This window comes from Gadus chalcogrammus, chromosome 17 (assembly GCF_026213295.1).
Source record: "Gadus chalcogrammus isolate NIFS_2021 chromosome 17, NIFS_Gcha_1.0, whole genome shotgun sequence".
NCBI classification, from domain to species: Eukaryota; Metazoa; Chordata; class Actinopteri; order Gadiformes; family Gadidae; genus Gadus; species Gadus chalcogrammus.
In genome coordinates this window covers 11,941,133-11,958,953 of record NC_079428.1, presented here as the reverse complement: position 1 = coordinate 11,958,953, position 17,821 = coordinate 11,941,133, and the positions used below count along the sequence as shown (strand labels likewise).

At 47.2% G+C, this 17,821-nt stretch overlaps 1 protein-coding gene across 1 annotated transcript in view; it reads right to left on the bottom strand.

Annotated features, from left to right (window-relative positions):
* LOC130370484 (uncharacterized) overlaps positions 1-17,821 on the bottom strand; it is a 45,542-nt gene that overhangs the window by 17,879 nt on the left and 9,842 nt on the right. Inside the window, exons 2-13 of the mRNA XM_056576232.1 lie at positions 17,043-17,226; positions 9,326-9,387; positions 9,188-9,223; positions 8,832-8,867; positions 8,577-8,612; positions 7,405-7,797; positions 6,135-6,305; positions 5,757-5,893; positions 4,948-5,435; positions 4,688-4,825; positions 4,197-4,295; positions 8-4,112 (exon numbers count right to left, since the gene is read on the bottom strand). Of these exons, the coding sequence (XP_056432207.1) occupies positions 8-4,112; positions 4,197-4,295; positions 4,688-4,825; positions 4,948-5,435; positions 5,757-5,893; positions 6,135-6,305; positions 7,405-7,797; positions 8,577-8,612; positions 8,832-8,867; positions 9,188-9,223; positions 9,326-9,387; positions 17,043-17,126 (5,785 nt within the window). The 5' untranslated portion in view covers positions 17,127-17,226. The remainder of the gene's footprint in view (positions 1-7; positions 4,113-4,196; positions 4,296-4,687; positions 4,826-4,947; positions 5,436-5,756; positions 5,894-6,134; positions 6,306-7,404; positions 7,798-8,576; positions 8,613-8,831; positions 8,868-9,187; positions 9,224-9,325; positions 9,388-17,042; positions 17,227-17,821) is intronic.

Here is a 17,821-nt window from a genome sequence, read left to right as displayed (position 1 = left end):
TACTCACGAATTGATTCGAGGAAGAGGATGGTGGGGAAAACTTCTGTGTCGCATTGCATGTCCGTGTTGTTGCTGAGCTCGATTGCCATGTTGTCAGGCGTGGGTGTTATGTTGTCAGAAGTGGGCGTCTTGTTGTCGGAAGTGGGCGTCTTGTTGCCGGGTGTGGGCGTCTTGTTGCCGGGTGTGGTTGTTGTGTTGCCAGTTGTGGTCGTGTCGCTGCCAGGTGTGATCGTTACGTTAACGGGCGGGGCCATCTTGTCGCCAGGTGTGGCCGCCTTGTTGACAGGCGTGGTTATGGTGTTGCCAGGGGTTATCTTCTTTTTGCTGGGCATGGTTGTTGTGCTACCAGGCGTGGTCATCTTGTTGCGGGGCGTGGTTGTTGTGCTGCCAGAAGTGGCAGTATTGTTACCGGGTGTGGTCATCTTGTCAAAGGGCGTTGCTGTGCTGCCAGGCACAGTCGTTGTGTTGCTAGGCATGGATGTTTTTTTGCCGAGAACAGTTGCCTTGTTGCCGGGTGTGGTCGTCTTGTTTTCAGACATGGTTGTTGTATTGCCAGTTGTGGTCGTGTCGCTACCAGGTGTGATCGTTACGTTAACGGGTGGGGCCATCTTGTTGCCGGGTGTGGCCGTCTTGTTACCAGGTGTGGCCGCCTTCTTGCCGGGTGTGGTCGTCTTGTTTTCAGACATGGTTGTTGTGTTGCCGGTTGTGGTCGTGTCGCTGCCAGGTGTGTTCGTCGTTTTGCCAGGCGAGGCCATCTTGTTTCCAGGTGTGATCTTTACGTTAACGGACGGGGCCATCTTGTTGCCGGGTGTGGCCGTCTTGTTACCAGGCGTGGCCGCCTTGTTGCCAGGTGTGGTCGTCTTGTTTTCAGACATGGTTGTTGTGTTGCCGGTTGTGGTCATGTCGCTGCCAGGTGTGATCGTTACGTTAACAGGCGGGGCCATCTTGTTGCCGGGTGTGGCCGTCTTGTTGACAGGCCTGGTTATGGTGTTGCCAGGAGTTATCTTCTTTTTGCTGGGCATGGTCGTGCTGCCAGGCATGGTCGCCTTGTTGCCAGGCGAGGCCGCCTTGTTGCCGGGTGTGGTAATCTTGTTATCAGGCGTTGCCGCCTTGTTCCCGGGTGTGGTCAACTTGTTGCCGGGCGTTGTTGTGCTGCCAGGAACAGTCGTTTTGTTAGTAGGCATGGATGTCGTTTTGCAGAGAACAGTCGTCTTGATGTCGGGTGTGGTCGTCTTGCTGTGAGGCAAGGTTGTTGCGTTGCTTGGCATGGTAGTGTTCTTGACAGGCATGTCTGTTGTGTTGCCAGGGGTTGCGGTCTCGTTGCCAGGCATAATTGGTGCTGTGCCAGGCAGGGCGGTCTTTTTACCAGGCGTGGCTGTGTTGTTGCCGGGTGTGGTCACCTTGTTGTCAGGCGTGGTTGTTGTGTTGCCGGTTGTGGTCGTGTCGCTGCCAGGTGTGATCGTTACGTTAACGGGCGGGGCCATCTTGTCGCCATGTGTGGCCGTCTTGTTGACAGGCGTGGTTATGGTGTTGCCAGGGGATATCTTATTTTTGCTGGGCATGGTTGTTGTGCTACCAGGCGTGGCAATCTTGTTACCGGGTGTGGGCGTCTTGTTGCCGGGTGTCGTCGTCTTTTTGCCGGGCATTGTTGTGCTGCCAGGCACAGTCGTTGTGTTGCTAGGCATGGATGTCGTTTTGGAGAGAACAGTCGACTTGTTGCCGGGTGTGGTCGTCTTGTTGTAAGGCAAGGTTGTTGCGTTGCTTGGCATGGTAGTTTTCTTGACAGGCGTGGCTGTTGTGTTGCCAGGGGTTGCAGTCTCGTTGCCAGGCATAATTGGTGCTCTGCCAGGCAGGGCGGTCTTTTTGCCAGGTGTGGCTGTGTTGTTGCCGGGTGTGGTCACCTTGTTGTCAGGCGTGGTTGTTGTGTTGCCGGTTGTGGTCGTGCCGCTGCCAGGTGTGATCGTTACGTTAACGAGCGGGGCCATCTTGTCGCCAGGTGTGGCCGTCTTGTTGACAGGCGTGGTTATGGTGTGGCCAGGGGTTATCTTCTTTTTGCTGGGCATGGTTGTTGTGCTACCAGGCGTGGCAATCTCGTTACCAGGCGTGGCCGCCTTGTTGTCGGGTGTGGTCGTCTTGTTTTCAGTTATGGTTGTTGTGTTTCCTGTTGTGGTCGTTTTACTGCCAGGTGTGGCAGTCTTGTTGCCGGGTGTGGTCATCTTGTCGCCGGGCGTTGCTGTGCTGCCAGGCACAGTCGTTGTGTTTCTAGGCATGGATGTCGTTTTGCAGAGAACAGTCGTCTTGTTGCTGGGTGTGGTCGTCTTGTTTTCAGACATGGTTGCTGTGTTGCCGGTTGTGGTCGTGTCGCTGCCAGGTGTGATCATTACGTTAACGGGCGGGGCTAACTTGTTGCCGGGTGTGGCCGTCTTGTTGACAGGCGTGGTTATGGTGTTGCCAGGGATCATCTTTTTGCTGGAAATGGTCGTGCTGCCAGGCATGTCCGCCTTGTTACCAGGCGAGGCCGCCTTGTTGCCGGGTGCGGTAATCTTGTTGACAGGCAAGGTTGTTGCGTTGCTTGGCATGGTAGTGTTCTTGACAGGCGTGGCTATTGTGTTGCCAGGGGTTGCGGTCTCGTTGCCAGGCATAATTGATGCTGTGCCAGGCAGGGCGGTGTTTATTCCAGGCGTTTCCGTGTTGTTGCCGGGTGTGGTCACCTTGTTGTCAGGCGTGGTTGTTGTGTTGCCGGTAGTGGTCGTGTCGCTGCCAGGTGTGATCGTTACGTTAACGGGCAGGGCCATCTTTTCGCCGGGTGTGGCCGCCTTGTTGACAGGCGTGGTTATGGTGTTGACAGGAGTTATCTTCTTTGTGCTGGGCATGGTTGTTGTGCTACCAGGCATGGCAATCTTGTTACCAGGTGTGGCCGTCTTGTTGCCGGGTGTGGCCGTCTTGTTGCCGGGTGTGGTCGTCTTGTTTTCAGACATGGTTGTTGTGTTGCCGGTTGTGGTCGTGTCGCTGCCAGGTGTGATCGTTACGGTAACGGGCGGGGCCATCTTGTCCCCGGGCGGGGCCATCTTGTCGCCAGGTGTGGCCGCCTTGTTGACAGGCGTGGTTATGGTGTTGCCAGGGGTTATCTCCTTTTTGCTGGGCATGGTTGTTGTGCTACCAGGCGTGGTAATCTCGTTACCAGGTGTGGTCATCTTGCTGCCGGGGATGGTTGTTGTGCTACCAGGCGTGGCCGCCTTGTTGTCGGGTGCGGTCCTCTTGTTTTCAGACATGGTTTCTGTGTTTACGGTTGTGGTCGTGTCACTGCCAGGTGTGGCAGTCTTGTTGCCGGGTGTGGTCATCTTGTCGCCGGCCGTTGCTGTGCTGCCAGGCACAGTCGTTGTGTTTCTAGGCATGGATGTCGTTTTGCAGAGAACAGTCGTCTTGTTGCCGGGTGTGGTCGTCTTGTTTTCAGACATGGTTGTTGTGTTGCCGGTTGTGGTCGTGTCGCTACCAGGTGTGATCGTTACGGTAACGGGCGGGGCCATCTTGTTGGCGGGTGTGGCCGTCTTGTTGACAGGCGTGGTTATGGTGTTGCCAGGTATCATCTTTTTGCTGGGCATGGTCGTGCTGCCAGGCGTGGCAGTCTTGTTACCAGGCGAGGCCGCCTTGTTGCCGGGTGTTGTCACCTTGTTGTCAGGCGTGGTTGTTGACTTGCTGGGCGTAGGCGTCTTTTTGCCAGGCGTGGTTTTCTTGTTGCCAGGCGTGGTTGTCTTGCTGCCAGGTGTGGCCTTCTTGTTGCCAGGTGTGGCCTTCTGGTTGCCAGGTGTGGCCTTCTGGTTGCCAGGCGTGGCCTTCTGGTTGCCAGGCGTGGCCTTCTGGTTGCCAGGCGTGGCCTTCTGGTTGCCAGGCGTGGCCTTCTGGCTGCCAGGCGTGGCCTTCTTGTTGCCAGGCGTGGTCCCTTCGGTACCGGGTGTGGTCGTTTTGATACCGGGCGCGGTCGTCTTGTTGCTTTGCAAGGAAATTGAGGGAGGTTCTGCCACAACATTGATGGCCATTGCGGCAGAGCTTTTTACTTGGACAGAAGAAACCGGGGTCGGAAGAAGGTGTGGCACTGTTGTTGTCCCAGGTACCTGTAAAGACAACCATTTGGTTACAGACAGAAAGGAGGAAGAGCCATTAGAGATACATGATGTGCGTGAGTGTTTGTCCGTTACCGCTATCCGTGTCACAGTGATTGGATTTCCACCAATCTTCAGCTCCGTAAAGCCGAGCAAGGCATGAGCGGCAGCTTCTTGTAGAAAGTACACCGTGGCCTAAAGACACAGGCATACAAAGCAAATCTTCTCAGGAGCCACTCATAATAACGCTGCGGTGTGTGTGAATGTTTGGAGCTCTGTCTGAGCAGCGGTTAATTTTGGTGCCTGCAGACGAGTGAGGGTTAAGCTTCTAAGTGTAACATTTCAAATACAACGTTAAAAAACAACGGTACTAAAAAAAAGTATCTAGAGTTGTTTCATCCGTTGTAACGTGCTCCCCGCCTTCCTAGAACTCGAGCCCCAAAAACCTTTTTCTTTTGATCTCATCATGTTTGAATTCCAGCTTTAACAGTGTGTTCACTTACACCTTAAGTGGAAACATGTCATGGCTCAGTCCAACCAAAGTTTACTCTGACCTCAGGAGTTAACTACCAGAGGTTAGTGCTCACCTCTTGTCCCGCCACAGAAGTGAGTCTGCTTTTTCCGAACTTCTCCACAGCGGAGAACACCTGCTGCTGGGTGACCTCGGAGGGAAGCCCAGACAGGAGCAGGGGAGGGTGGGCCGGTACGAAGCCCAGGAGACCCGACTAGACCCAGGAGACACAGAGTTATACACAGATACACGGAAACAGACGAGGACGCAGAGAAAAAGACAAGAGATTCAAGTGGGAAACACGGAGGGTGAAAACTTCTCAACTCAACTACTCACCCCTGGAGGTTTTGCAGATTTAGTTGGTTCACTCTTCTTAACCAGCACCTTCTTGATTCCCTTAACAGAGGAAGAGGACAAAGGTGGTTCATTCCCTCCATTGGTCGAAGAAGTGGATGCCTGCTTCTGTTTATCACTAGATGAGGAAGAGGAGGATGGCTTCCTCTCGTCTTTAGATGAGGAGGATGACTGCTTCTGTTCATTTCTAGATGAGGAAGAGGAGGATGGCTTCTTCTCGTCTCTAGATGATGAGGATGATGGCTTCTGTTCATCTCTAGAGGAGGAGGATGGCTTCTTCTCGTCTCTAGATGAGGAGGATGACTGCTTCTGTTCATCTCTAGATGACGAGGATGGCTTTTTTTGATCTTTAGATGAATCAGAGGATGATGATGAAGCGGCCTTCAGCTTGGCCAGCTCTGCCAGCAGCACTGGGGCCAGAGTCTGGACCACAAGCTCTAGACTGGAGGAGCCTGTAAAGCTCTGGACACCTTGAGGGGAGGAGCGGGAGAGGAAGACAACAGGGAGAAGAAGAGGAGATGGAGAGAAAGAGAAGAAGTAGAGAGGAAGAGGAGAAGAGGTGTGAAGATCAGAGGAAGACGGGCAAGAAAGACAGAAGGAAGAGATTAGAGTAGGAATAAGCGATAGACATCAAATTTGATTAATGTAAGTATTATGAAAAGTACACATAAGGTTTAACTGTGCGTAAAGACTAAATCATTCCCTCTCCTGGTTTATCCACGAGGTCCTCTACCTATAACTCTCCCTCCTTCTCTCTCCCTCCCTCCATTACTCTCTACCTGATCTCTTACCAGAGGATTCCAGTAGTTTCTTGGCCAGCTGTTCTACGCTGGTCTCCTCTTGTCTGCGACCCGAAGACCTCCCATCGTGACTGCGCGACCGTCTTCGCTGAGAGGAGGGGTGAGGGGATCGAGACCCAGAGCGGGACCTGGGAGGATCAAGATCACCATGAATACTAGACCATCGCTTTAACAACTACTACTTATTACTGTGAAATGTATTACCGCTTTATTCACTAATAATAAAGAAATAAATATTAACCTTGTGTTGATGTCACTACTTTACACTTAACAGTGGTTTTGATTGGTAACGAGTGGTAAGTCGGTTACTGTTTCTATGGTTACTAGTGAACCATAAAACCATTCAAAGAAACAAGTAACCCAACACACCTGCGGTTGGGTCTGGTACCACGTGCATGTCGGGGCGATCGTGACCCCCGACCCCTTCGTGGGGACCCAGAGCTTCGCCTAGATCTCCTGGCTGGTGAGGACGGCCTTTTGCCACGGTAACGGTCTGAGCTGGGGGAGGAGCTTGGCGAGGACCGGGAGCGGCTTCTACGGCTGGTTAATGAGAAAGAAGGAACCAATCACAAAGAGGTGAGGTGGAAGGGCCAGACAGGAGGTCCAGTGTTTCCCACAGATCAGGTAGCAACGTTTGGTGCTCCCGGACTTTCAGGCGGGAAGGATGGGGGTATAATATAATGGGGGTATAATATTATATTACACTATAATATAATAGTGTAAAATGATAGCGGAGTGAGACGAGGAGGCCGCGATTGCTCATTTAACAATATAATGAAAAAAAAAATAGTCCTTCAAACTATCCGACCAACGATCGCTTCGATCGCAGAAATCACTTCACGGTTTTGATTGTGCTAAACCAGCCAAAAGGTGATTGGTGATTGGCTCCAGTAAACGGGGATCGGAAACAGAAGGCAATGCATTGCTCCTGTACAGCCCCTGCTGCAGAGCGAATTCAAATCGCCGGCAGAACGGGCTGGGGGAACCCAGTCTAACACTGATCTATCTAAACTATAACCGCATTTTACATTAATCACATTGTTTGCTGCGTTACCAACGTTGTCTATGCTGACCTAGGGTGCAGGATGTTCAATATCAATAAGGTTGAGTTCATAAGGCTAACATTATCTTTTCTGAGTCAAGAATAATTCTGGGCAGGTGTGCTTGAGCACACATTGGTAAACTCCAGATGTCGTCGACTGTCTTCATTGTGCCAAATATCACGCTGCTTCTGATTTTCCTTTGTAGGCGCGTTGAGAGGAGGAGCGGGCGAATCAGCTGTCAGTGCGCGTGCATGCATCAGTGATAGGCGGGTTGATCCAATAAGTGGTAGTGGATACCCGCGCACCATTGGCATGTATGCGCGCTTCTCTGTGTGTGCGTCTGCGAACGAGAATGACAGGGAGAAAGAGTGCTATGCAGAGATGAATGAACGGAAAGATACAAAAAAAAAAAAAACGGAATCAATTTGTGGCGCTCGGTCCGGTTTCTGAGGCGCTGCGCCACACATTGATCTACGTATGGGAAGTACTGAGGTCTTATCATGTAATCATGTATATTGTTAAAGTCAGAGAGTATGAAGGATAGTGCGGATGCATTTGGTGAACTACACCATTGAGATTGAAGGAATCACGGTTACCTGTGGATAGGTCTGGAGCGAAGCAATGAGCTAGCAATACCGCTGGTTCGCTTCCAATCTGGGGACCACAAACTCGCTGGCGACGTTGACCTCTTTCTCCGTGGAGACCTTGACCTCTTCTTCCGTGGAGACCTTGACCTCTTCGTCCGTGGAGACCTTGACCTCTTCGTCCGTGGAGACCTCGATCCTTTCCTTCCTGAAGACTTTGACCTTGATCTCTTCGGTGGAGTCCAAGACGCGAGTGCTTCCAAAATCCTCCTCGGCAAGGGAGGTGCAGAGTTTGACGGGCCAGGACCTCCATGGCTGATTGCCTGTAGACTGGGCCTGGAACTCAGGGAGGAGGCGGGGACTGCGGTTGTCGTGGGGGGTTGCTGGGATTCTTCAGGGGTTGAGCTAAAGCAGGAAGACGAGCAGACATACAGTAATGTCAAATACGGTTAAGCTTTGAGTGATTTGAGCGAGGTATTCTGATTGTTTGATGTTTGTTGTCATGTGCTCCCTATCATTGACAAATTTGTTTGAGCAGAAAACATTTCCCATTCTGGCCTTCAGTCACACCTATTAAAGCTGTGGTAGGCAATTTATTCTAGCAAATTTTCCTCAACATGTCTCTGGAAAATCTCAGCAATTAATAAATGAAATGCTAAAAAAAAGGAAAACTTTCTGTGGCTGTCGAAGGTCTGTAATAAGCCTGTGCGATCAATTCATTTTGGCAGATTATAATGATGGGATGCGCCAACTGTCTTGTCTACCTACCTTGATTTAAACACTGCCTGTCCACAGTGCAAGGCAGACCTGTTGCTAAAGCTAACAAGCTATTTGAGGGTTTTGGGAGAGGGCCTTTGGAGGTAGGCCTGTAAGGCTGGGATATTTTTCGTTTGTATGCCTTTAAATTGACGTTTGATTTTTGCTTGTTCTCCAAACACTTGCTTTAATTCAGACAATTTCACTTCTTATAGCTCCTTGCTCTAGTTACTGTTCTGATTGGTTTAAAAAAGGTAGTACACTTCACACACACACACACACACACACACACACACACACACACACACACACACACACACACACACACACACACACACACACACACACACACACACACACACACACACACACACACACACACACACACAGCAGAAAGGGTGTTTGAGACTTATGTTAGGGGAACTTACTCAAGTGAAACTGTATCCAGCTCCCATTCAGAATACCTGGACAAGAGAAAAGCAAATCATGCATCCAAACATCAGACTCCAACCACCAACATTGAGGACAACAGCCTTTTGTCTAGTTTAATTCAGACAATTTCACTTCTTATAGCTCCTTGCTCTAGTTACTGTTCTCTGATTGGTTTTAAAAAAGGTAGTATATTTTACAAACACACACACACAGCAGAAAGGGTGTTTGAGACTTATTTTAGGGGAACTTACTCAAGTGAAACTGTATCCTGCTCCCATTCAGAATACCTGGACAAGAGAAAAGCAAATCATGCATCCAAACATCAGACTCCAACATTGAGGACAACAGCCTTTTGTCTAGTTTAATTCTGACAATTTCACTTCTTATATCTCCTTGCTCTAGTTACGGTTCTCTGAATGGTTTTTAAAAAGGTAGTTCATTTTACACACACACACACACACACACACACACACACACACACACACACACACACACACACACACACACACACACACACACACACACACACACACACACACACACACACACACACACACACACACACACAGCAGAAATTGTGTTTGAGACTTATTTTAGGGGAACTTACTCAAGTGAAACTGTATCCGGCTCCCATTCAGAATACCTGGGCAAGAGAAAAGCACATCATGCCTCCAAACATCAGACTCCAACCACCAACATTGAGGACAACAGCTTTTTATCTAGTTTGAGTTTGAGGTTTACTGACTGTCTGCGTAGAAGTCTGCAATAGGCAAGGTGGACTATGTGAATCCTGTGTTCCAGCCAGGCCTGTAGGAAACACACACAAGAAGTTATTACGTTAAGAGTTGGTGTCTGTGCGTGGGCGTGTCGAACATTGACTCAACACACAAGATGTTCAATCCACAAGAAAAGTAAAATACAGACATTAAGATGTTTTAAAATTGAGTTTTCATTGTTGTCTTCAAGATCTTGGACCATGCCAACATCTTAATTAATCAAACTAAATGTTATTTAAAAACAATATTACAATTATTAAATATAGTTACACGCAACCATGACAGGGTACTACTGTATGACAAGCATGGTGGCCTAATGAATCCATGAGTTTACATTGTTTGATTTAATGACACGCCTCACAGAATGGGTGGTTTAGGTTGGACCTGAACCAGCCCTGGGCCCAGTTTCCAAGCATCGTTAGCCTAAGTGGATTGTGAAGTGCGTCATACGAGCATCGTACAGTTTCACATCGTTTCCCAAAAGCATCGTTGGTAACGTACGTCGTGAAAATGCTTGTAGCTAACGAGGACTCCAGGGGTACGCGTTGGATGCTAAGAGCATCGTTAGCCTACTATAGCCTCAGTGGCATCACCAGCGAACATTCCGTGTATTGGATGCGTTTTATTAAAACACATCCAACACCACGGAATGCCCAGCTGGCAAAATTTTGCAACCAAAAACAGTGGTTACCGCCGATATATTACTCATAGACTACTGTTAGATTTAAACAGCAAAGATAGAGACATGTTAGAAGTCAACAACAACATAATTTATTGCAGCAATTTAAAATTCCAAAAATACATGCACACCCGAAATGTACCGATCAATCACCACGCCACAAGGCATATAATAAAATCAAATGATTCCATTGCTCGTGTGGGAGGTCGCTTTTCGAGCTGCACTTGCCGTCTCCCTCTGATTTTAATTCAACCATCGTGGTTAAAATGTCCACATATTGATCAATGATAGAAGGCATAGGCTACTGTAGACATGAATCATGCTGAGCCCAGAGGGTGTCGGGTAATTTCTGCAGGCGTTTTTTGTTGCTATTGTTTGCATTAAGCATTGTAGGCTCTTCGGTAAGGCTGTGATGAAGTTCACTATTTATTAGACCGTGTCTGGAGAGTACGAACATCCCTCGTTTATCGCGTTTGTAGTCTACACTCAGACGTGAACTCATTATTGCATGCGGGTGTCTTCATTCATAAAAAAAATAAAACATTCGGGAGTATGCAATACTACAAAATATTCTAAAGAGGTCTAGACTCCTTCTCCAGTGAACCAAGAAAGCCCGCGCCGTGACGACCGGGGTTTGACCCCCTCGTCGTTTTTACACAGGAAACTTGAGATAAGAATAATAAGGATAAGGATAAGTCCTTTATTCATCCCTTTTTAGGGGGAAATTCTTTCTCTGCATTTGACCCATCCGGGTAGCCGGTGAACACATACACACACAGAGGTCCACACACGTGGGGTACACAAATACAGGTGCACACGCAGGTACACACATGCGGTTACACACATGGGGGCACACCGGCACTCCCGGAGCAGTGGGCTGCCGCGGTGCAGCGCCCGGGGAGCAGGGGGGTTTCAGGTGCCTTGCTCAAGGGCACCTCATCCGTGGAGGTTCGGGATTCGAACTGGCCACCTTCCGGTTACCAGTCCAACTCCTTAACCAGTATGCCACGGACGCACAGCAGCTCAAGTACCATGGACAGAATGTTTACTTTTCCCCCAGACATGACCACCAACATCGCTAAGAAGAGAGCATCCTTTGCCGGTGTGAAACGTTCAGGTTTTCCCTCCTGTTCCCGGCCCGTCTGCACATGGAGCACCGCGGGGAGAAGAGGTTTTTTGAATGGCCGAAAGAAGCCCAGGCATTTTATGATTCGCAATTTTCTGCCCGCTAATGATTCTCAGACTACTGAACTCTCTCATCTTGTAAGGTAAAAAATACTTTAGCCTAGATATTGGCCACTTAAAGAATAAGTTCCCAGCTGATCTGTGTGGGGTGTTGTTTCTTTCATTTTTTTATCTACTCCATCCCCATACATCGTTAAAGATGTGACTTTTCTCAATTGTGTTGTTCATTTTTGTTTTATACACACCCGGTGCTCTGATTGAACGCTCGGAGCCTCTCTGCATAAAGAGAGGATAGCGTTTTATTTTTCTGTCGAGATGCAACAGAAGTTTAAAGGTGCATTCAACCTGCCGTCTTCATTGTTTGGGGATGAGGACATTGGGTTTGGGGGGTGGGTTATCCCTGGTTATTATTTTATCACCTCTCTATACTTGGTCTTTTCATATCACTGTATTATCTTGTAGGACACTGTCTACACACTTACCCTAATGATGTCTAATAACTCAGTAAACTCTATTAGGTTTCTGTCATGGAATATCAAAGGCACGGGACATCCGATTAAAAGATCCAGAGTTTTGTTACACCTTAAACATTTAAAAACGGATATAGCTTTCATACAGGAGACGCATATGCGCAATACTGATCATGTCAGATTGCGCAAATCCTGGGTAAGCCAGTTCTTCCACTCTACCTTTAACTCAAAGGCTAGGGGTGTGGCTATATTGATCCTTAAGAGAACACAATTCATTCCCACTAGCTCAATCTCAGACCCCAATGGAAGGTATTTGATTGCAACAGGTACCATACAGCAGACACCTGTTTTACTGGTTAACGTGTATGCTCCTAATTTTGATGCTTTAAATACACATCGATTAATTTTTGGTGGTGATTTGAACTGCGTTATTAACCCCGAATTAGATCGCTCCAGCCCCAGGCTAGCTCATCCCTCTTCCATGTCAAGGGCATTTGCAGAATTTATGTTACAAAACGGATGTGCTGACGCATGGAGGTTTCGTAATCCACATGCAAAGGAATTTTCTTTTTTTTCACCGGCACATCGCTCCTATTCTAGAATTTATTATTTTTTTGTGGATGCTAGTCTCCTTCCTAATGTGGTTTCTACTGAATATTTGGCGATAGTTATAAGTCACCACTCCCCTTTGGTTCTTGACATGCTATTGACATCCCCTCCAAGACCCCGTCCTCTCTAACTAGGGTTTCTGTGATTATATTTCCTCCTCTATTGACGAGTTTGTTTCTATTTACAAAAATGATTCTACCTCTTACTCTCTCCTATGGGAAGACCTTAAGGCATACCTTAGAGGCCAAATTATAGCTTACTCTGCCAATTTAACTAAACTGTATAGAGCTGATCAGACTCGACTCACGGACCTAATCCTCAATTTAGATCACCAATATGCCAGTAACCCTAGTCCCGAACTGTATAAGGAGCGCTTCAGTCTGCAGGCTGAGTTTGATTTGCTCACCACTCGGCAGGCAAAGCGCATGCTTTTGCAATCTCGCAGTAATTGAAATGAACATGGCGATGAGGGTGATCGCTTGCTCGCCCATCAGCTAAAGCGCCAAGCTTCCTCACGTCTCATTACTCAAATTAAGGACTCGGTGCTCTCCTGTCTGCCCCTTCCGATATTAATGCAACATTCAAAACGTTTTATTCGGCTCTTTACAAATCCGACTCCCAAACCGACAACACCAACAAGGACCGTTTTTTTAATAATCTTAGTGTGCCCACTATTGATCCTTCAATTGGACACAACCTAGAATTGCCATTGGTGCTACAGGAAATGGTTGATGCAATAAGATCTATGCAAAGTAACAAAGCCCCTGGCCCTGATGACTATCCCGAGTTCTTTAAGTAATTTAGTAGCAAACTAGCTCCACTTCTTCTAGCTGTATATAGTGAGTCAATCGAACGTGGGACATTACCACCTACCCTGACCCAGGCATCAATCTCTCTCCTACTTAAGAAGGATAAAGACCCTACTTGTTGCGGGTCCTACAGGCCTTTATCGCTCCTCAATGTTGATGTCAAGGTCTTAGCGAAGGTGCTAGCAACACGTCTCGAGGCAGTTTTGCCGGATATCGTCTCGAAGGAGCAGACAGGATACATTAAAGGGCATCATTCTTTCTTCAGTATCCGAACATTAATGAACATAATTTATTCGACCCCTACCACTAAACGTCCTGAAGTTGTAATAGCACTGGATGCCGAAAAGGCCTTTGATCGAGTAGAATGGCTGTATTTATTTACTGCTCTTAAAAGATTTGGTTTTGGTTTTATATACAGATCCCCAGGCAAGTGTTTGCACTGGGGACACTCGGTCTGATTATTTCCCACTGTCACGCGGGACCCGGCAGGGCTGGTCCTTAAGTCCGCTTTTATTTGCCCTAGCTATCGAGCCCCTATCCGTAGCCCTGCGCTCTTCCGCCCTACTTCAGGGAATCTATCGTGAGGGAATCGAACATCCTGTGTCATTATATGAGGATGACCTCTTGCTCGATGTCTCGAATCCTGCTACAGCTATTCCGTTTGTGATCTCTATTCTTAATGAATTTCGCTCCTTTTACGGGTATAAGCTTAATCTGCAGAAAAGTGAGTGTTTCCCTCTTAACATCCCCCCCCTCAGACCTCCAGCAGTTGAATTTGCCAATTAATATTAGCCGCTCAGGGTTCAACTATTCAGGAGTCAATATCACTCCGTCCATTTCAGCTCTTATGGCTCAAATTTCACTCCCCTACTTAACCAGACTAAATCTGACTTTCAGAGATGGGGTAACCTCCCTCTGACGCTGACAGGCAGAACTAACTCAGTGAAGATGACAATTTTACCCCGATTTCTGTACTTATTCCAATCCATTCCAATATTCTTACCAAAATCCTTCTTTCAATCGCTGAACAAACGTATTACATCATTTGTTTGGACGGGAAAACACCCAAGAAATAGAACGTCACCAAGAACGTACTAGAAATTATTAAATTTGGAGGGGGCCTTGCCTTGCCAAACTTTATGTACTACTACTGTTCAGCTAATATTCAAAAACTTTTGTTTTGGTTCCATACAGTTAACACCTCTTGGGGGACCATTGAATCAAAGTCTTGTCTGGGTACATCTCTTTCGGCGTTGTTGTGTTCCCCTCTTCCAACTGTCGTGTCTAAGCACACCAAAAACCCAATTGTGTTGGCTTCCCTTAAGATCTGGTATCAGTTCCGGCGTCATTTCAAATTCTTATCCTCGTCTATACTTGCTCCCAAAGTTGGTAACCACCTATTTCCCCCTGCTTTAGATGCCTCATTTTCTTTCTGGAAAGCAAAAGGCATTAATTGCTTCTTGGATTTATATGAAAACTGTTTTTTCCAGTTTTACAGATCTAATTACGAAATTTGGTTTGCCACGTTCACATTTCTTTTGTTACTTACAAATAAGGCAATTCATTTGCACGCAGTATCCTTCGTTTCCCTCACCACCCTCCACTTTGCTCTGGGAGGAATTACTTAAATTAAGTCCCAATCAGAAAGCTCTTATATCCCGGATATATACCGGTCTTATGTTGCTCAATAACAAACCTGTGCTCAAAGCTAAGGTTGCATGGGAGAAAGAATTAAATGTCGATATCACAGATGACTGGTGGGCTAAGGCTATCGATAGAATGAGCTCAACATCATCCTTTGCTCGCCTTGGGCTCATACAGTTTAAGGCATTCCATGGAACCCACTTTTCTAAAGCCAAATTGGCAGAGATATACCCTGACAAAGACGATAGCTGCAACCGGTGTGGCTTTGCCCCGGCTGACCACAGTCATATGTTTTTCTCTGTCCAAGACTGAACAATTTTTGGTGTTTTGTCTTCAAAACACTGTATGACGTCCTGCAGCTAAATCTTCAGCCATGTCCTTTGACAGACATTTTTGGGGTTCCCCTTGTGCCTTCTGCCTACTCTAGACCTCAAGCCGATGTTATCGTGTTCTCTTCTCTCTAAGCTCGGAGAAAGATACTTTTTGAGTGGAAGTCTCCCAAGCCTCCCCTGTCATCTTCCTGGTTGAGTCGTGTTATGTTCTTTATCAAACTGGAAAAAATTAAATATTCTCTGAGTGAATAAGAAGAAATTTGACTGTAGGTGGCGCCCCTTCAACTCTCACTTTAATAAGCTTAAGTCGCTTCCCGATGGCTAAGTAATAAACCTGTCCGTTTGGTAACCAAGCTGAACAAGGTACTCCTTTTAAGATTTGTATGAATGTGTGCATATGTGATGTACAGTATTTGATCGGCATTGTCTATATTAAGGTGAAATGTATCTATATTTTTTGTAATGTAATTTCCATATGTCCAAGGATTGTTTGGGGTATGGGGTGAGTGGGGGTTGTTAATGTTTGTATGTTTAAATTAAAAAGAAAATTCAATAAAAATCATTGATGAAAAAAAACAAAAAACAAAACATTCACCAATCAGCATTAAGATTTTAAGACAAGCAAAACACCCGTAGATGACAATGTCCCGGTTAGCTCCTTTTCCTTTGAGGAATGTTACAAGAGTTTGAAAAAGAGGAAGAGTGAATATTCCTGCCCCTGCGCATATTTGGCAAAGCGGGACATCGACATTATCTTGTGTTTCAGTCAAACTTTTAAGTAATATTTTGATGACTATTGAAAATATCTGATAATTGCCTCAAAATAGAAAAAAACTCATTCATATCGGTGAGTAGGAAAGGTTTTCTTTTACAGATATTTGCTACTACACCCTAGCCCTTAATACCGTTGTTAAAGATGAACTGAACGGAAATTTGAAGTTTAGTTGACATAACAGACGTATTGTCTGCCTTCTCATCGGTAAAATAACAAAAATGGGCTGAACTTGCTAAAAAGGGATTCAATTGTAAGGTGAAAGGGGTGAAAGTGATACAGGGCGCCGCCATGTTGGATTTCAACAATCAGCTATGTCACTGGCATGGTAACCTACTCCTACTCTTTGGCTCTAGAAGCCATAGCAGGTAATGACTGACTCAGGCTCCGAGGCTCACTGAAATGGCTACGGAAAAGCAAACGACCAGGTCTACAGGACGAGCATCTTATTGCATTGCCCCTGGATGCATTAATGAATTATATAGGGTCAAGGCAGCTGGGGTAATCATACATTTCCACAGGCTACCTTTGAATAGGAAACAGGTCTTAATACATGGCTGGCAGCCTTAAAACTGACTAACCCTCCGATGTCAATCAGCCCCTGTCATGTCAATCTCCAAAGGCTAGCACTCCAACCATAAGGCGTATAAACTATTACTCAGACGATATCACAGATCTGTTTCCAAGCGGCTAATTAAACCACGGCGGGTCTGTAAACAGAAGTTCCACAAATGTCCCTTTCTGCTCACCCTGTTCGCCGACTAGCCGATTGCTAATGCAGAAGGAGGTAAACTCGAAGAAGTAGTTTCATAGCAAGATGTATCTGTGCAATATCCATAAACATCCACCTAAAGTAAACGTGACACTCATGAATCCGCCTCGCTTGTCTGCAGCAACGACCTAGACCTATTATTTTATATATTTTTTTGTGTCACTTTTCTTAATAATGGTCAGAAACCAACACTTTATTGATGTTGATTATTTCAGTTCATCTTTAAAGAATGGCAAAGGAGTTTCAATTTTTTTGGTATCGCAAAAGTAATCAAACAAATGAATTTTTTATGGAAATATTCTCACTAAGTAAGAACTTACTAAGTTATGATTGGTTCCCAAGCCTATCCAACCTGAAATGTATTATAAACTAGCTCCAAAAAGGCGTGATGAAAACCACCACTGATGTACTCACCTTCATGCCAAAACAAGGTTTGTTACAGAGACTACAGGTGTGGGGGAAAAGTTCAGGTTTGACGCCCATGTAGTCGCTGATCATGGCCGCCGTCGGCACTCTCTTGTTGGCTGGCTTGACTGGCGGAGGTCTCTGGATGGATACATCAGATGCTGGAGGGGGTCCCTGGTTCGTAGGGATGGACCTGGTGGTGGGAAGTGGCCCTGGATTGGTGGCTGGAGCTGGTCTCTGACTTGTATTCCCAGGTTCTGGAGCGGGTTTGTGACTGGTGCTTCTGGGGCCTGGAGCTGGTCTGTGACTGGTGCTTCTGGAGCCTGGAGCTGGTCTTTGACATCCTGAAGACGCCATACGATCGGCACCGGTATCCCTCTTAGGTATAATATTGGTGGCCGTAGGTTTAGCAACAGGTGCTGCTGGCTGCAACGCAATAGGTTCCTTCTGTGGGGAAGCGACGGCAGTCTGGGTGGACTGGGCGGCTGGCCTTTGGCTCCGGGAAGCCTTAACACTTGGTAATGGACTGTAAACAGGAGAAGAGATGTTTGATCTCTGTGAGCCATTGGAGGACAGTGGACCACTGGATTTGGCTGGTGCTGCATCCTTTGGTTGAGTGTCCCACATTTGGCTCATGTAGCTGCTGCTGATCACTTTACTTTGCTTCTGAAAGGTAGGAGGAGCTTGCGCCTCACGCTTTACGTCGGCCCCAGACGCGCCCCTGGTTTCTGGGGCACGCTGGCTGCCTTGAGCCTGGTGGCCCGTGCTTGACAGAGAGGCAGCCGATG